The sequence below is a fragment of the Camelus bactrianus genome, chromosome 25 (genome assembly GCF_048773025.1).
Source record: "Camelus bactrianus isolate YW-2024 breed Bactrian camel chromosome 25, ASM4877302v1, whole genome shotgun sequence".
In the NCBI taxonomy this organism is placed as follows: Eukaryota; Metazoa; Chordata; class Mammalia; order Artiodactyla; family Camelidae; genus Camelus; species Camelus bactrianus.
The window spans coordinates 25,701,191-25,721,396 of NC_133563.1; the positions used below are offsets into that span (position 1 = coordinate 25,701,191).

General features: G+C 42.6%; 2 protein-coding genes across 3 annotated transcripts in view; one reads left to right on the top strand and one right to left on the bottom strand.

The window, feature by feature from the left end:
- Positions 1–12,272, bottom strand: part of ANXA13 (annexin A13) — a 54,967-nt gene extending 42,695 nt beyond the window's left edge. Inside the window, exons 1-2 of one of the 2 annotated variants that reach the window (XM_010972615.3) lie at positions 12,146–12,272; positions 10,885–11,007 (exon numbers count right to left, since the gene is read on the bottom strand). In XM_010972615.3, the coding sequence (XP_010970917.1) occupies positions 10,885–11,007; positions 12,146–12,160 (138 nt within the window). In that variant the 5' untranslated portion in view covers positions 12,161–12,272. The remainder of the gene's footprint in view (positions 1–10,884; positions 11,008–12,145) is intronic. The other variant, XM_010972616.3, reaches the window with a different exon arrangement.
- FAM91A1 (family with sequence similarity 91 member A1) overlaps positions 1–20,206 on the top strand; it is an 82,574-nt gene that overhangs the window by 8,010 nt on the left and 54,358 nt on the right. The window lies entirely within an intron of this gene.

Sequence of the window (20,206 nt, forward strand, 5' to 3'; positions counted from 1 at the left end):
TACTGAGTCCTCAGAGCGCCAAAGAAGCTTGGGGACTGAACACGGAGCTGTGAGCCCCTCCATTTGTTTTTAAACACTTGGTTGCCCATGATTGAGAATGAATCTACTTAAGGAAATTTGCTGAAGCCTTATCTCCTCTCCAAAACTGTTCATGACCATCTTGGAAAGGATTGAGGACTTTCTGCGAGTGGTGGGCTAGTGCCAAGGTGAATACTGTTTGACTACCCAAGATTGAGGGTTTTCTGGGTAATCCTGGGTTTTATATACGTATGTGTACACTGAGGGTTTGTACAAGTAAGAACTCCTAGACTTTATCCAAGGAGCAAAAGATAAAGGGAAGAGGTTTATCATAGATTCTTAGGATAGAAATTCAACCCAAGGTTTTCCAAAAAGGATGACATGGAACATTGAAGGTATTAAAGCCCATTGGATTTCCAAGTGGGAAGAAGTTACTTTTAAAACTTTCTAGATTCTTCTAATTAGTCAGCCTTTGCCTGGTAGTAGTGTGTCTTTCACACTTTTCCAGTTCAAGGGTTGGCAAAATGCAGACTGCAGGCCAAATCCAGCCCATCACCTGTTTTTGTAAATAAAGCTTTATTGGAACATAGCCAACCCACCCATATCCCCTTGATCAGTGGTTGCTTCCACACTACAAGGCAGGGCTGAGTAGTTGCAACAAAGGTTGAATGCCCCATAAAGCCTCAAATAGGTACTTTGCAAACCCCTTCTCTATTACGTGCAAACAGGTCTTTTTATCAAAAACAGGTGACAGAAACTGAGTACTTGGTATTTGGAGATAGTACTTGGTTCAAATTTAATACACTCTTCTTGCTTCCATTTGGTTATCTGTACTTACTTCAACTGACATTGGTTTCCCATTTATGGTACTAACAGAAACTTTCTTTTTAATATAAAACTTTATTAGCGTCAAAAAGATGAGTGGATTTCAAGAAAGTAGTTAATAGAGCTATTAGTAGAACAAGTGGCACATGTCTATTTGTCAACATTCAAGAAGTTCACACTTAAAGTCTGAAGTTTGGGAAACATTATTCAATGTAATTAATCCTCATTTTACAGATAAGCTGAGGCCCAGGTTCCCTTACTTGCTTATGGAAAAAAGTGGACTCCTCTCTCTCTCAGGACAATGTTCTTTTACCTTTAACTGGTCACTCATTTGTACTTTGAAACCAGTTAACATAAATGCAAAGTATTGGACTATTAAAGTTCATGAATTCAGGGCCAGAAAACATCCTGGTGACATTTTCACAGATACGCTCAGTAGACATTGATGGGCAATTTGAAACACAGCAGAGGGGTCATTCACATCTTTAAACATGAATCTTGGGTGATTAGTGGCATATTGTTTCATTAAGTTGATTGCTTCTCGGGCATGGTTTCCTTGAAACAATAAATTTGATAAAAAGTCTTGCTTTTTTTGTTTGTTTTAAATCAAAATCCACTTAAATGCTTGTCAGAGCAAAAAGTTAAATTGTTAAATAGAAAAAAATATATTTTATAGTGTACTCTGTTGGGTATATTAAGCATAGCTTCAATCTTAACAGAATATTTGGTTATTTCACCATATAGTTATTCTTCCATTTTAATTAGGACTCACCATGGTCACTCTAACAGCAAAGCTGATTCCTCCATTACCAGATCCTCTTCCCATTTGGATCTGCTTTCAAGGTCTAGTAACCAAGGAGGTAGACCAGACAGCTAGGAAAGTGTGTTAGGAAGCTTGAGCCTGGCTTAACCTTTGAAGTGTGCTGGAAACTCAGGTTGCTGCTTTTTGCTGTTGAGCCATCCTTTCAGAGATGCCGTTTTAAAGTCACGGGTATGACCACTAAAGGTTTGGCCATCACTCTAAACAGGTACAGATATTTGCATCTTTGTCAAATGAGGTGGAAAATAGAAAAAAATCCCCTTGGATCAGATCTCAGTGTGACTTACTTATGTATGCTGCATGTTCTGAAAATTGAGTGAAAATTTTCAGGTTAAAAAAAAAATCTGCCTCCTAAATTTGGGGTTATTTATATGTTGGTATTTTAAGAACACCTTTTAATGAAGATTGGCATAGTAGGTCATTTTCCAGAAAGACAAACATTCTTAGACTATGCTTTCTGGGTTATATATGTTGATCTGATTTTTACCATCAAAGATGACTCTGGGGTTGGGACCTGGCCTTAAGGAGATCTGAACTTAAGTCTCTTCAAGGTGTTGGGCACCGTTGTTCCTGAAGGTACTGGCAGTATACTCAGAAGTGCAAGCAATGGGATGGGTCTACCATGCCCTGAGCTCTGGGATAAGGAGATGAGGCAGCCTTTTTGGGGGCTACACCCAGAGGTGAGCAAATTGACTCATGATTATTTCGGTCAATATCTTTCCAGATAAGCCCTGTTCATCTAGGCAGGAAAACCAGTTACTCAGCAGCTTTGCTGCTGGGTATTTTTGCAGGGAAGTCCTTTTCATTCTGGCCATTAGAACTTAGTAATTAGCTAACAGTCTTTGGGGGGAAAACTGCTGCCTCTTGGCTGCTGTTGTCAGCAACAGGATGGCAAGGGTCAGTCTTCCAGATGAGCTGGCTTTTATCCTGTGATAAGAAAGGCAATCAAGGAGGGAGAGCCTGGGCCAGAGGGGCAGGAATGCCTGATTGCTGGTGGAAACTCAGCCAGATAAAGACATTGTGGGGACATCTCCTGCCCCCTAGACTCGCTTTCCCATTTAAGGTCTGTGTTTAATGAAGTGGTTCTCAACCAACCAAGAGCGATTTTGCCTCCCTGGGGGACACTTGGCAATGTCTAGAGACACTTTTCATTGTCACAAATAAGGGAATACTAGTGGTATCTAGTCCTAGAGGCCAGGGATTCTGCTAAACATCCTTCAGGGCACAGAACAGCCCCTCACAACGAAGGATGGTCTGGCTCCAAGTGTCAGTAGTGCCAAGATCTAATGTGCTGAGGGTCTACAACCCTCGCCCAGTGGCTGTAACAACTCTGTCAACATGTTACCTTTAAAGGTGCTGAGCTTCTGGTGGTAAATGAACCATAGCTATTGACTAAAGCAAGGTCCTCAATCACAAAGAATGAACTGCCGTGGTTACATAAAAGGGAAATTAGAAGTGGACCGTGGTGTTTTTCTTTCTTTGATTTTGTTTTGGAGGAGCCCAGATGACAGATCTGAAAGATGAGTACTGGGATAAGATAACTAGGAAGAAGAGTTTGAATTGGTCCAAAGTGAGAAGCCTGTCATCACCCCCTGCTTCTTTGTCTGCATCACAGCCTCAGCTGGCAGCCCCAGTTAACTCATTCTTAGGGGCCCTTCAGGACCATGTTGGGCCGGACAACTCAGAGCTTCTACTAGAGGCAGAATAACATGCGCTGTCTCAAAACAAGATTTCGTGTCCTGGGGGAAATGACTGTCAGCTTTGAGGTTGTCCACAGATTGCTTGGGGAGTGAGAGACCTCTGAAGAGTGCTAAACATCCAGATACCCAATTACTGCTGTATTACCTCAACAAAGGTGAACTTGGAGGATAAGGTGGTTATGGGAAGATGACAGCTATTTGTCAACTGTGAAAGGAACCGTGCCTTCAAGAGTTATGAAAAATGAAGCACTTTTCTCATTAGACAAGAATTATCCATTTCCTCCTTCTATTGCCAAAAGCTGTTTTCTTTTTGTTTTGTTCTGTTTTGTTTTGTTTTGTTTTTCAATGAGAGTGTAAATTTGGGGTTCATTGCTTACAGGAAAAAAGGAAGCTCGTGTACTCTGGGATTCTCAAGAGTCAATGCTAAGTGGGCAGATGGAACTGGAAAGAGAAAACCTGGGGGGCTGAGCCGAGCCGTTGCAGCAAGGAACAGCGCTGCAGGCCGTGCGGTAGGGCAGGCCCAGCAGTGTGCGAACACGTTCTGATCTGCTGAAAAGGAAACAGAGTGAAAGAGCTCGATTTGCTTTGGGCAAGTTTTCATCTTAGCCAGGATCAAAACAAGGAATGCCATTCTTTCCCCTGGAAAGAGTTTCAGTATGCTTTGGATCCAGACTTACTATTTCTTTAAAATTCTTTTTAACATTTTTATCTTCCCTTCCACTCCCACCACAATCCAAATCCCGTCAACGGGAGGGTGAATTATTTTACTGCCTTTCTGTCCAATCTTCAAGACTTCATTCTCTTTCTATCTCAGTCCATTCAATAGTAGTCGTCGTCGTCGTCGTAGTAACAGTAGTAATAAAAATAATGGTTATAAGAGAGCAAAACTGATAAAACAATGTCCCTCGACCCAAGGATGGGTAAGGCCAGCCTTGACCACAGTGCTTGTCCAAGGAGTAGATACACACCCAAGCCAGTCAGAATTTTTCCCTGACGTTGGACGTATAGATGCTTAGAGAAAGAAACTCTTTTCCTTGGGGTCATTAATCTGGAGCGACATGAGGGCAGGGAATGCTCTGTGGTGCCTGAATCATCTGTGGCCAGGTCTCCCTCTCGTCAACTTCTTTTGCCTCCCACACCAATGCAAAGAAAAAGTTCATTTTCAGTAGAAGAAAATGAGGCCAAGATGTAGAAAGGAGAGAGAGAGAGTGAGTGAACACTAGCTGACAAGATGACGCCCGTAGCTCTGGGGAAGAGTCATGATCCATCCCTGTCCTCCTCACCTTTGCCAGGGATTGGTCTAGGATGGGCTTTTGACCAGTTCTGGCCAATGGCGTAGAAAGGGATGTCTGCTTGGGGCGTTCCCGAAAGGTTTTCCTCACTGATAGGAGGGTGGTTCAGGAGGAGAAAGACTGTTTCTCCATCCCCTTCCTTCTTGCTTGTGACCCTGTGCTTGCAATGACAAAAGCCACCGTTTGTCCAGCAGTCTGCTAACAAATATACACTAACTTAAAGGCAGAACAAACAAAAACCGAATTTATACTCCCAGATGACCTCAATCCCAGACTTCTCTCTTGAGTCTCAGATCCAGTTACCTGCTGGGCATTGTACCCAGGTGAACCACAGATACCTCAGACTCAACAGATCCTCAAACCAAACTCATCCTCTCACCTTGCAGACCTCCGTTTTGCCTGGCCAGGGACTTGGGAGTCGCTCTGTAGTCCTCCTTACCCTTCATCTCCCGTCTCCCACCACTCAGCCAGCTATCTTGCTCTGACCCTCCATCTGTCCTCTTCTCCCCAATCCCAGTGTCACTGTTTTTGTTGGGGGCAGGGGCTCCTCATCTTTCTCCAGGGCTGCTGCCTTTCAAGTGCTTGCCTTGCCTTTGGTCATGTTTCTTTCCAGACCTTTGTCCTCCAGCTTCCAGCATGGTCCATCCAAAGTGCAGCTCTGATCTCATCACCCCCTTGTCTGAGATCAACTGGGGCTTCTCTATTGCCTAACATAGTGCTTCTCAAAGTGTGGAGCCCAGACCAGCAGCATCAGCACCACCAGGAACTTGTCAGAAATGCACATTCTCAGGCCCTTCTATTGAGTGTCCACTGAATCAGCATGGGGCCCAGCTTTCTGCTTAAACAAGCCTTCCAAAGGAATCTGATATGCAAAGTTTAAAAACAGCTACTAGCCTCGGGTAATAAAACCCAGTTTCCCTGGCATCATGGGTTGATAGTGTCCCCCAAATTCATGTTACTCAGAACCTCCGAATGTGGCCTTATTTGGAAATAGAGTCTTCCCAGATGTAATTAGTTAAGGATCTCAAGATGAGATCATTCTGGTCTTAGAGAGGGTCCTAAATCCAATGACTGGGGTCCTTACTTCAATTAAAAAAAAAAAAAGCAAATAAGCCTGTAAATGAAAAGGAAAAAAAAAAAAAAAGAAGAAGAAGAAGAAGAGGAGGAGAAAACAGAGAGACACAGGTAGGGAATAAGGCCCTCCACGAGATGGCAGGCAGAGATTAGGGTTATCCTGCCCTGAGCCAAGGAATGCAATGCGCTGGGGCCATCAGAATCTGAAAGAGGCAAGAAAGGATTCTTCCCTGGAGCCGTCAGAGGGAATGTGGCCCTGCAACACCTTGATTTCCAACACCGAGACTCCAGAACTTTGAGAAAATAAGTTTCCATCGTGTTGAGCCTTCCAGCTTGTACTAGTTTGCCCAGCAGCCCTAGGAAACCAATATGCTTCGCATGATGTACAAGGGCCTTTGGGTCACCCCTGTGCACCTGTCTAGCCTTGTCTCCTGTCTCTGCTCCCTGTATATTGATCTTTCTATCAAAAATATGAATGGGGCACCTGCTATGTGTCAAGCCCCAGAGCTACAGCAACGAGAAAGACATGGTGTCTGCCCTGCAGAAGCTCCCAGCCTCGGGGAGAGGATTTCTGGACGAGGCACTAAGGACTTTGGCAGGGCTAGAGGGTGACTTGCCAGCCACACCCACCTTCCTGTACCTCTTTGTGCTCCTGCATGACAAAGAATGCCTTTCTCTGCTTTAGAAACCCTCCTCTAACCATTTCTCCCACCCAGCATCACTCCCTCCTCTGTCGAACTTCAGAACTTTTTTACGATGGACACGTTTCTGTTAGTGTATCCATCACATATATGTAAATTATTTATTTGTTTGCCTCCCTGATTAGACTGTGAGCTATTTTGAGGACATGGACTGTAGGTGTTTCTCTTACCCTCTTTTTATCTACAGAGCCTCAAACAGGACCTGGATCATGGTAGTTTCTCTTAAAGAATATGTTGAGCTGACTGAAAGGGTGGAGAGTGACTTCCTGCCTCTCAGTGGGTAGGGGGCCTCTCGTCATTGCTAGTTCACTGTGCAGCCCTAAGGTGGGAGGTGGGAGAGAGCGCAGCCTGGCATGGGCGGTGGAGGGAGCAGAACAGGGTAGTTCTCTGGTTGCACGTGGTGTAAGAGGCCCGGGAGGAGGGCATGGGGCTAAAAAAGGCTTTAAATGCCATCATCAGGGCATCTTCACAGGCAGAGGGGTTCATAGTCAGACCTGGGGCACTGCTCTAGCGAGGCCCGTGAGAAACTTTTGCTTCAACACTTTTTCTCAAACACGAACGAACATCAGGACCACCTGGAGGGCTTGTTCAGTGGCAATTGCTGGGTGCCACCCCCAGAGTTTCTGATTCAGTAGATCTGGGGTTGGGTGGCCAATCATTTGCATTCCTAACATGGTCCTAGGGGTTACCAATGGTGCTGGTCTGGGGGCCATTTGGGAACCATCGCACTAGAGGAATATCTGATATTAGACCTGCGGTTCTTCACTAGGATCACTTGGGGAGTTTTAAAAAACGCAGGCGCTGGGACCTGACCCCCACATTGGTCGTGGGGTGTGATTGTTATAGAGCTTGGGACTCCAACTGAGCAAAACATTGGTTTGATTAAAGCTCATTTAGAAAATGTCATGAATTGATGAATTCATCAAACTTTGTGCATTTGCTATGTGGCAGGTATTGTGTAGGTAAAGGGGATGAAAAGATGAACAATACACAGTCCTACCCCCAGGGAGCCATCAGTCCAGTGCAGGGCAAGTGTATAAACAGTTCTAAAATTATGTGGTAGAGAAGTGATGGTGTTATACACAGAGTATTATGGGAGCACTGAGGACGTGGTTCTAATCTGGCTTGGGGACAGTGGGAGAAGGAGGAAGCTCAGGGATGTGGGTAAAGAGATGAGTGGTGATCTGGTTCAATAGTTGTAGAAATCCCAATAGGGGAGCTTCTAGTTGGTATAATATGAGCCCAAGATGTTCTGGGAAGAACTTCTACCCAAACCCAAATGCATGCTTCACCTCTTACTGGATGTACAACCTGGGACAAATTGCCTAACCTCTCTGTGCTTCACTGGCCCCATATTTAAAAGGGGACAATAATAATACCTCCCTCATGGAATTGTTGTGAGGACTAAATGACATACATACATGAAATGCTTTGTAGAGCAAAGGGCTCAAATTTCATGGACCACAGCTCAGAACTGCGCATAGACTAGCAAGCACTTGGAAAATGTTATTAGCATCATAACTTCAGAAGGCGCCCTTTAAATCTCCAGTTGTGCCCATCATCACTAGCACTTTTAGCTTATGTTGCTGTGTGGCAGAGCAGAGATGCCCGCGCGTGCACTGGTTTGCACTGGATTGCCCCGCCCCCTATGCTAAGTGACCACAGGCTCCTGCAGCTTTGGGGTTCTTGTGTCAAGTTTTCGGCTTGCCTGTTCTTCCCTCTGTCAGTGTACTTGTTCTTGGCAGCCTTTTTTCCCACCTCTTTGAAATGACTGCTTTTAATCTACTATAGCCAAGAAACCTCCAAAGCCCAGATTGTGTAATTGTGCCTAAAATGTAGCTAGACTTTGAGCGGGAGAGTTATCATTCCTAAAGAAGGTGTGCCTCAGTGCATGTCACATTTTGACATCAGAGGCCCTTTTTGTTTCCTCTTATATGCCTGATGGTGATCTGAAGGACTAACTTCCTGGGATGAAAGATTTCCTGATAGGAGGGGAATTACTGCACAGTCTAGGCTGGTTTCTGCTCGGGCTTCACTGTGATTCTTTGATTTGGGGGATAACAGTTGAATGCACACTCTTGGTTAAAGTCCGACTTATTTTTGTCCCAAATTCCCAGTCACATTCTCTCCTGTTTCTAGAGCCTCCCTTCTTTTCTCAGGAATCTGGACCTAGTCCCCACCTGGCGTGTATCTCCCAGGTGTTCCCGATCCACCTTCATCTGAACGTGCCTGGCGTTCCCCTGCTACCAGTCCCAAACTATTCTCCATTTCAGACAATGTTTGTGTTAGCTAAATATTGGCATGTCGTAAACATGGCATGTTCACAAACGCCGTGGCAGATCGCTGAGCAGGTGTTCTAAGATTTACAAGTTGGTTTTCATTTACCGGCACTCCTGACACTGTTCTTGTAAGGATCATGCTGTGCTCCAGTTCACTGTTTCTCAAAACTCTGCGCTCATTAGCATCGCCTGGGGGAGCATTTAGAAATCCCAGTGCCCAGGCCAACCACCAGACCGATTAATTCAAACTCTCGGTGGCTGGGACTCGGGCCTCAGTGGTTTAAGAACTCCCCAGGTGACTCCAATGTCCAGCCACGTTTAAGGACTTGCTCCCCAGTCCAGTGCTTCTCAGACTTTAACATGTATAAAAATCACCCGAGGATCTTGTTAAAATACAAATTCTGATTCAGTAGGTCTACTGAGATTCTGCATTTCTAATAAAGCACCCGGGCCACGTGGCTGTTGCTCCTAGACCAGGGTCTACACTTTAAGTCGCAAGGTAGGAGTCCTTTCTAGTGCCTCTTCATGCATCTAAAAAAATTTCTGGAAATCCATAGTCCTTCTGAGTTTGTGATTATTTCCACATTTATCAATGGCTTCCCTAAATCTCGCTCCTTGTCTATTACTCTGTCCATACCCTTCGGCAACACTCTATGACAAAGTCATCTCACTCTATGTGTCAGTATTCTATTTTCCTCTAGATAGCGAGTCTCTTGAAAAGAACTCACACGGTAGCATAGCAGATTTTCCTGTGGATCTTATTTTTCTGTCTACGCACAAAGCTCACTGGCTAAACCCAAGCAGATTTTCCTGTGGATCTTATTTTTCTGTCTACGCACAAAGCTCACTGGGCACAGGGACATGTCCTCCAGGCTAAGCAAACTCTTTGAACACTGCATGCTTTAGCAAATGATAATATCCCAGGATCAATTATTACAGCTCCAAACAGGCTGGTCGCAAACACTATGTCTTCAGTTCAAAAGAAATCATGAACGATGGCAAAAGGATTGGAGGAAAGCACAAAGCAAAAAAGTAATTTTCTGTTTTCAGAATTGGCTAGGATTCCCTATCACAGTACCTTGGAAAATGTAATTTCTTGGCCAACATTCTCTTGGCTTTAGAGCAATGTTTGTCAAACAGTTATCTGTGGACACTGGTCTGTGGACATACTCTTGGGGATTCACAACTTTCCTAGTAGGCTTTTTCTATAGTGTATTTAATGCTGATAATAACTAATATGTAAAAGCTGGTATGAAATGTATTGCATAATCAGGATGGCCAGGGGCTAGCACAAGATCTCAATGCCTGCATTTGTGTTCAATGCCAAATAGCCATACTTTAATTGTTGCAAGCTAATGATAAAAGAACAGAGAACAGAGGGAGGTTTAATATAAAAAGCATACATTTTAGCCAAGAGAAGTCCCAACTGTATTACAGGAAGTCTTACAAACAAAAGGTTCTCAGTTGTTTGGATAGAGAAACATGATAGGAGAACCAGGAAGTCACACACCACATCATATTTTAGGCATTCTGCAACTCAAAAACCCTCACATTATAGCAATCAGCACCGTTTTACACTGAGCACAGCATTTAATCTCAGCAATCTCGTTATCTATTACACTACATCAATAACATACTTTTCGCACATCATTGACTTGTATTGTACTAGCATTTAGTTTGTAAATTTGCTTTGGTTTTGTAGTTGCTTTAAAACTATGAGCTTGGGAGTTTTAAGTTTGTGCACATTCAAGTCACTTTCTAATGCAAATAATTTGTCGTGACTGGGACCACTCTTCGTCCTTTAAAAAGGTTTTACATTTACTTATTTAGAAACACAGTCTGAGGACATATCCACGCCTTGTGCACATGTTTAAATTCCAGTTGTATTTCCTACAGTGTCACAGAGGCATAGTGTGGTATCGTGTACTCTGTTGCAGGGCATCCTTAAGGGGACATTGTTGGGAAGAGAAGCTGAGTTCCGAGGTTACATTTTTACCTTAGCTGCAATTATTGTAACATTTTCTAGGGAAAAAAAAATTTCCCTGCTTGGAAGCAATCCCTGATGGGACCAGAGGACTGTGAAGGGTCCAGTATGACAAGTCATTTGTGAGTAATATGGGGCCCATGAGAAAGCCCATTGATACGATTGATTTGGAGGGAAAATAAAGTGCTTACTGGCTGATGGGACTCTGGCTCTCCCCTCCCTGACGGGTGGCTGCGAGGCTGCACGGCTGCCGAGGGTTGGGCAGGCCCTTTGGGCAACTGTTGACTGCCTTCTGGCAGGGAGTAAGACTGGCTCTGAAGATTCAAAAAAGAAATACATAAAAATGCTTGACCACTCACACAAGCCAGCTGCCCCATGGGGTTGACTTTCAAGGGATGAAAACATCCTCCTTAAATTAAGCTGCTAAGGCGGGGCCAGTGATTTTTCCTGAGGTCCTCTGCATCAATCAGAAGTATTGTAAAAGTGGGTTTCAGTGTCTCTGAAAGAGAATCTAAGTGGATTCCTTGGCTAGTTTGAAAATGCTATTTACAGATGATTTTAAAAAATAATGCCTCTCCGAAGAAGATGCTTGTAGGTTTGCAACCATCTGTGTACAAGTTTAATTTACAGCAAAGGAGAAAACCTTATAAACAAAGTTCTAGTTTACAGAAAAACTTTGGAGTTTTATTCTCTTCGATCCTAGTGAACAGACAATAAATCCTTCTTGCCATGGGAAGCAACAGTAGGTACCACAAAACCTTATTAAAACTATTCTTGCAAAAGCTTTAGGTATACCTGTTTTTGCTGTTAAAAAAATTCAAGATTTAACTCTGACCTGCCTTGTGCATAGTTGGTTCCAAATGGTAGTATTTTGGGCAGTTTTTTAGCCTTTAATCATTTATAGATATGCTATTCACACGAGCCTAGACATTTCAGAAGAAAAGGAAAATATGAAATCCATTCCATGAATATTTACAAATATCTGATGATTGATGCTGTTTAGAAGAAATACTGGGGTATCTTTACCTTTCAATCCAAGTTATATGGGCTTATAGGAGTACTGTCACCTTTGTCTATCGATACTTGCACCGTGAACCTGTATTCCCAAGACACTGATGGACACAGTTGAGGAAGCTTTGTGCAGCTTTGCTAGAGACTAACAGCTTTTAGTTATACATTCCTCAAATACCATTTTAACCACCTGCTCTCTGCAAGGCCCTGTTTACTACCTTGTTTTAAACACTTCCCTTTAGCTCCTCCTAAGAGATTTCTGACTAATGCAGAAAAAATACATTCCAAATGCATTTTAAAAGCGTGGTATGCTGTGCTGAAAACCAACAATTAGGGGTGATCACAATGGTAAGTATCAATCACAATTTCATAGTTTAAATTTCTCCACATGCTAAGCAAAATTAGAACTTGGTTTGATTCCCAAAAGCAATAAATACTTACATGCCGATTGCCCATTTTCGTTTTTTTCAGAGACAGTTGTTCTGTATTTCATTAAGAGATCAGTTCTTCTACAGGCCAAGTTTATAATGGGTTTCCTAGGGCATAATATCTCTTGAGTTTAATAAGTAACTTTTGGCACTGAATTTGAATACGTTGTTGGGGATGGGTAGGGCGCGGCCCCAGCTACAAATGATCTTAACCTGCCCTACCTGCCTTGTTGGCCATCTTTTTAAAATAAAATATTTATTAATAAACCAGGTGTAGGCCTTTAAAGTTGAATATCTTCTTCCCAAATAAAGGACTAAACCTGTCTCATTCCTGGATTATTAATGTTACTCTTTGTGTTTTTTTTTAATTTTAGGTGTTCATTTAAAATTTTGTAACTTGGAATGATAAAAGCATTAACCAAACAAGATTGAACAATCTTCTTATTTTACTAATATCACTATAATTATGACAGAGAATCTTTTTGAAGGCTACACTGAGTTATGCTAACATCATTTTTATAATATAGCTAGTTTTTAAATTTAAAAAGGGATGTGTGCAGATGGTACATTTTTTCCCCCTAATAATATGAAAAGGTACCATAAAAAGTAAGCCTACAGAGCTCTCAGTCCCTTCCCCCTGATGTTTAAGTGAGTCCTTCCAGAAATGGTAAGCATACAGAGCCATGTTTATCTGTCTCTCTGTTTATGGGGTTGTCTGTCTATCTCTGGCTTTTTTTTTTTCCCTCAACAAATGGGTTTGTACATTGCATTCTATTCAGCACCTGAGTATTTCATATACCAAGTAGATACAAGACACTGACGCATTTCTTTCTCAGTGGCCGTGGGGTAGTCTACTATGGGTATGAACCAAACCTTACCTAACCAGTTCACTATTCAAGGTCATTTAGGTTCTTTTGGTCTTTTGCATGAATATCTTCATTTATGCATCTTTGCATATGTGTGCATGTTTACCTGTAGATACAAAATCTTAGAATGCAATTGCTGGCCACAGTATGTGCATTAAAATTCCGAGAGATGTTACCAGGTTGCCCTACACACAGACGAAAAAATGCTGAATGACTTTCAAAGACCAGCTGACCCACAAGGCTGACTTTCAAAAGACAAAGTGTATACCCGCCTACAAATAATATGCCAGTGCTCCTGTCCCCGCATACTGGCCAACACTAAAGAATATCAGACTTTTTCACTTTTGCCAGTTTCAAAGATAAAAAATGGTTATCTCACTGTTTAGTTTACATTCTTTTCCATTGATAGTTTTATAATTATATACCTCATTCCTTAAAAGTCATTAGTATTAATTTTGCTGCAGTCTGCTTATGTCCTTTATTTTTATTTTGAGTTATTAGTTTTTTCGTTATTTACTTGTACAATATTTATCATAAAATCTAGGTCCCTGTGAAATGTAGCGATTATAATCCTCCAATTTATCTTTTGTCTCTGTTTATGTTTTGAGTGTGTATGTGCGTGTGAAGAAAGTATTAGTTTTTATGTATTTAAATATGCCAATCTTTTCTTCTTTGGCTTACTTAGAAGAAGTCTCTGCATTAAGATGATTAAGACTTCTTATACATTTTCTTCAAGTTTTTTTAATGACTTATTTTTCGAGGCTTACATCTTTCATTCATTTGGAATTGATTTTAATGTAGAATAAGGAAGGAATGGATTCCGCTTTAGTTTTGGTTATTCAATCGATCCTAGGTCGTTATTAATTAATTCATCTTTCCTATTCTGGTCTGAGATGCCATCCTTATTTTATGCTACATTCCTATGTAACGTAGTATGAAAATTCATATAGATTCTTTACATTCTGGTTACATATTTTCATTCTTTTTGTTCTTTAACCTTTATCTGTTGAGTGTCTTAGATGTTCTATTGCTGGGACTACAACAGTGAACAAAACGGTTATGAATTTTCTCCTCCTAGAACATACAGCCAAGTGGAGGAGATACACAAAGAACAACGCATGACAGATTGTTGTATGGGCTGGGAAGAAACCAAACAGGATGCTGTGATGGAGGCTAACGTGTGTGCGCGCACGCACGTGTGCACGAGAGTGTGTAAAATTTACTTTAAATAGGGATAGAGCTCTTCAAGGAGCTAACTTTTAGGCTGTGAATCAAAGGATGAGAAGGAGATCATCATTTGAAAAGAGAAAGTGTTCTTAGTTTGTGCTAAGGTTCAGAAATAGGAAAGAGCTTTGCAAATTGCAGGAAATGAAAGATGGCCAAAGAGACTGGAGTCTGTTGTGTGCCAGGTGGGATAATGGGTGCTGGAGATACAGTGGCACATAAGACAGAACTGCCCTCCAGTGCTGACAGTGGAATGGGGCAGGAGGCAAGAAAATGTAAGTTAACAGCTAACACTTTGACTATTCTCTATTATTTTGTCTTTAGTGTCTAATTTGTGCTTTCTAGTTCACTGCCTCCTTTTCCCAGCCCTAGACTTCTCAGGGCCAGGTCTTCCCTGCCACATCTCCGTGTTGGCTTTGTGTCACTACCCCCTCCCAGAACCCTTGATCAGTGACGGTCTCCCTCCCTCCCTTCCTCTCCCACCCCCGGCCGTTGAAGCTCAAAGTTCAGAAGAAACAGAGTAATCTGACGTGTGGCGCTCAGTGTGGAGATAAGTTCTGTGCAAGGGTACCCAATCACTGAACACAGGAAATTCCTAAGGAAGAGATATCATTTATGGCTCCAGGGAGGTGAAAGATAGAAAGCTTAGAGGCCAAGCAAGGAGCTGACACACCTTCTGATTTTTCCAGATCATCACTACTATAGCCAGCTCTTGATTATTTAAATCTACCCACAATCACATTTGGATGTGACTGAAATAGAACTATTTCTAGTGTCGCTGCATCCTTTTCTCCTTCCCTAGTTGGTTGGGGATGTGGGAAGGTGGCTGGAGTAATTCCAAGCGACAGCAGAAGAGGGGAAGGAAGGGAAATTCCTCTGACCCCCAGGCCATTTCTGGGAGGATGTCAGGGCTGGAGGTCCAGAGCGAAGAAAAAGAACAGCCTGGGAGAGAAGAGTGAGCAGACTTGATGGCGGGGAGCAGGGCACAAGAAGTGTGATGGGTGGAGTTTGGGGGGGGGAAGTTGGTATCATTATAAGTATTTAGTGACTCTAAACATTACAGGGGCTGCATGATAATCTTCTACTAGACTGTTCATTTACATCGCTTGATTTTGGTGGTTCTCAAAATTGTGATGCCAGCCAAACTACTAATCTCCTTCTAACCTTATGAATCTGAACAGCAAGTCATAAATCAGCCTTGCCAAAAGGAGTCTTTCCTTTTGTACCGCCCTTCAAGATGAAATTTCTAACACCTCTTAAAAATGTTATTTATACATCTGTGATGGGTTAAATTGTACCCCCTCCCCTCCATCAAAGACACGTTGAAGTCCTCACCCTTAGTACCTCTGAATGTGACTTTATTTGGAAATAGGGTCTTTGAAGATGTAACCAAACTAAGAGGGGGTTATTAGGATGGGCCAGAACCCATTATAATGGGTGTCCATATCAGAAGAGGAAAATATCATGTGAAGAGAAGGCCTTGTGATGACAGAGGCAGAGATGGGAGTGATTTAGCTGCAAGCCAGGGAACACCAGAGACTGACAGTCACCGCCAGACACCAGGAAGAGGCAGGGAAGGATTCTCCACTGCAGATGTCAGAAGGAGAGTGGCCCTGCAAACACATTGATTTTGAGCTTCTAGCCTCCAGAACTGTGAGACAGTAAATCTCCCTTGTTTTAAGTTACTCAGTTTGTGGTACTTTGTTATTGGCAGCAGCCCTGGGAAGCTAATGCAACATCTCCCAAAACAAACATAAAAGCCTCATCAGTTGCTGTGATTCTCAGAACAAATACATTATGCTGCATAATTTGTATTTAATAAAACGCCCATTTAGAAATACCTTGGGAAAAGCTCATGTGATAATAAGACCACAAGTATTTCAGATTATTTTTTAGCCCATACAGTATTCAAAATAACAAAAGCACATGGATGCTGAGCTTCTAAATATAAAAGTCAAGTTGAACATTTGCCTAGTGTCTGTTTCTGCTGGGAGAATTAATAGTATTTTATTTATTTAGTGTAATTTAGATAGAACCCAAAAATTATAGATGATTTTTGGACTGATATTTTCCTCCACATAAACAAAAGCAAAAAATGTTGCATTTTGTCATGTTTGTTAAAATCCCTTCTTAACTCACTGATGGGTTCACAAGGACTTACTGTGAGTTTGCCACATGCTAAGCTGCAGGGCATACGGGAAATCTAGAATACAGCTCTCACCCCTCCCTGCCAGATGTTATGTTCTAGGTGGAGAAATAATACATCTACATAAGAAGAAAACACCTTGACCTAATGTAGCATTTTGTGGCAAAACCCCAAAAACTAAAAAAAAAAAAAACAAACCATAGCACTGGGAGAGCAAAGACCTGAGCCAGTTTTAGGCTGGTCTCTGGTACAACTTAGGGGTGTGATCATATCAGTCACACTCTCTCTAGTTCCTGGGTTTCAACTAAGTAAATGTCATGAACTTCCTCTCTACATTTACTTCCAGACCTAAAATACCATGAACAATTTGGCTTTAGGAAGCTATTTTAGGACTCTTTTGGTTGCAAGTGACTAAAAATCTGACTCATAATAACTTAAGTGAACAAGGAATTTACTGGCTCACATAATTGGAAAAAATAGTCAGCTTCAGGCATAGCTGGATCCAGTGACTCAAAAATATATCCCCAGGATCCACTGTCTCTCTCCATTTGTCAGTTCTGCTTTTCCCTCCTCTCAAAAGGATCCCTTCCCTACCCCATCTCAAAGGCAAAATGGCTGTCAGTGAATTCATATTTTCCTCCTCACAATAAAAGAAGGGTAAAAGTACGGTAGGCTGGCCAAGAGATGTCCACTGCAGAAGCGCAAAAGGGACAGCGTAAGGGAAGTAAGAGAAGAGAAAGAAAAGGGAAAAGGGAGAGAGAGAGAACATGATGATGGGAGGAGGAGGTGGAAGTAGTAGCCTGGAGGGTTTTGAACCCTCTTGAACACTGAGGATTGGCCCTGGGGCCACCAAAAGGGGAGCAGAGAGCCCGTCCCTTGGAGCTTTCACTTCTAGCACAGCTTTCTGTGCATCCTCTCTGGCTGACTGCCTGTGGTCGGCTGCCACCAGCGCATTCAACAGCTGTCCAGGCACCGGGGCTGTGTCCTTCTTCTGATGGTTCTGTCCTGTGGACTTTGTCCCTGTGAGCTCTGCCTCAGCTCATCTGTCTTTGTGGCTGGTGGATGGGGCTCCATTGTTGGTGCTTCTCTGAAGATGAACCACCACTCTGGGTCCACACTGCAGGATTTCAGAACCCAGCACTCATTAATACATATGTATCCATCGCTTAGTGAGGAGTGTTACAGCGCCGAGCTAGGGGCAGAAGAAAGGAAAGCAAACAGCGCCTGCCTTCCAAGAACTTAAAATTAGTTTGCAGGGGATAGATATTAAAAAGTACATTTGGAAGCCAGGATCTGATTGAGGTGCTAAATGATTGTTATAGGCGAGCTGTGTTACAGAGGTTGGGGAAGAAGAAACAGGGCCCAAAGGGATGAGGAAGACTTAGTGGGGCACATGCTTTACTCTGGGAGTTGTGATGGGGCAAGAATTTGAAAGGGGTGTGGGGAAGGTCACAGAAGGGACGGTCCAGGAAGTGGTGAGTGCCATTTGGGGAGTGATGAGAAGCGACCAGGAGTGTGGTGTGTGGAGGGAGAGGGGCAGCTGAGGAGACATGGACAGGGAGGCTGGAACGTTGGTATGGATGAGAATGGCTGCCCTTGGATAGTGGCAAACGGGAAACTCTCAAGGGTTTAAGCGGGAGAGATGGGGACTCCATGCTGGCATTTTCACAATGGGACATCCAAGGAAGGAGCTACTCTAGCAAGGAAATATAGAAGCTGAGTTGCCAGGAAACCCCAAAGGGTAAAGTTCAGAGGGCAGGTGGAGGAAGTAGAACTGGGCTTGTCTGAGAAGTCAGGTCAGGGCACCATCCACCTGCGGGTGTTGGAGTCTTGAGATGTGCAGAGGCAGGGCACGGAGAAAGAGACTAGAAGGCTGAGAGTGGTGCTTGGAAAGCATATTTGTAGGGTGGTTAAGAGGAAAGAGCACATCAGATGGACCTAGAGATGATCATATTAAGTGAAGTAAGTCAGAGAAAGACAAATATCAGATGATATCACTTATATGTGGAATCTAAAAATAGATACAAATTTTATTTACAAACCAAAAATAGACTCACAGACACAGAAAACAAACTATGGTTATCAAACAGCAAAAGGTAGGGGAGGGATAAATTGGGAGTTTGGGATTAACAGATACACACTGCTGTATATAAAACATAAACAACAAGGACCTACTGTATAGCACAGGGAGCTATATTCAATTTCTTGTAATAACATATAGTGGAAAAAATCTGTACAGAAAATATATACATGTATGTATATGTATAATTGAATTGCCTTGTGTACACCTGAAACTAACACTGTAGATCAACTACACTTCAATAAAAAATAAAATAAAAAAAAAAGAGAGAGAGAGAGAAAAAGAGCCCATCAGAGAAGTCAAGAGGGTTCATCAGAGAAAGTGATAAAAAAAAATGAGATAAAACAAATGGATATGTAGCATTGTGGGATGCGGTCAGCCTCCAGGTCAGCCCTCACCCCACAGTACAGTTTTCATTTGTTTCTCTGCTGACACGTTCTCACCCTGGAATAGGACTGCCCACAGGCAGTGACTCTCTCCTTTTCACCTTTCTAGGTCTGCAGCTTGTATGGCACCTGTCACATGGTAATAATGGTAGCTGACATGTATTTGTGGAGTAAGTGACCAAGAGGAAGGAAGGAATTTTAATTTTTAAAAATTTTTTATTGAAGTGTAATTGATTTACAATGTTCGTTTTAGGTGTACAGCAAAGCAACATATACATACATATATATACATATATTTTCAGATATATACATATATTTGTTGAGTGAGTAACTGAGAAGAAGGAATTCTTTAGAAAGCTGTCACAGGCCAGATTTTATTATGACAAACCCCAAGAAGTATAAAAATTTCTTGAGCAGGAATTTAATTTATGCAGACATTCCTTAAATAAATGGATGATTTGTCTGGAAAAAGTGTGTGTGTGCACACGTGTGAGTTTTTCTCACCTGAAACCAGTGCAGGTTTGGAAGGATGGGATTCTCACCTACATACTCAAAGGTGAGCAGATATGTGTATGAAAGTGATTTTGTAATCCTTAAATTGTTTCCCACCACCATACTTGTAAAGGTGATGAATTAGCGCATTCTAATCCACTACTTAGTTAATGAATTAAATGAATTGAATAGATAATCCACTGAGTATCTATTACTTGCCAGGTGCTCTGCTAGACTTTGGGGGTTGGTGGTGATGAGGCCGAGTCCGGGTTCTGGTGGTATGCCCCTTCTGTGGGGGAAAATACAAGGTCTAGACAAAGACACAAACAACATAGTGACAGACTGTGAAAAGTGTGAGGCTGTGATAAAGAAACAGGGAGATATGCAGGTGAGCAGCTGGGGCGGCCACCTGTCAGGGGGCAGGAAGGAGAGGCCTGTGTGAGGAGGGGGCTGGGGGCTGAGCCCCGTCGACAGACACAGCGTTTGAAGGGCTAGGGCAGGCGATTTAAGGCCAAAAGAGGCCTTGAGGTCAAAAGGCCTTGGTACATTTGAATAACAGAGAAAAGATGTCCTTGTACAGAAAAGCTGGAGGGTGGGGAGAGTGGGATGAGAGTGAGGCAGGGAGATGGGCAGGGCCTTGAGGGTGAGGGACTTGGAATCTACTTGTAAGGAACTGCAGAATCACTAAAGAATTTTAGATAAGAGAGCAGATCTGATTTAGCATTTAAAAGACGTCCAGGGGGTAAAGGGGGTGGGAAGGGATAAACCAGGAGTTCAAGCTTTGCGGATACTAACTACTATATATAAAATAGGTAAACAGTAAGTTTCTACTGTATAGCACAGGGAACCATATTCAATATCTTACAGCAATCTGTAATGA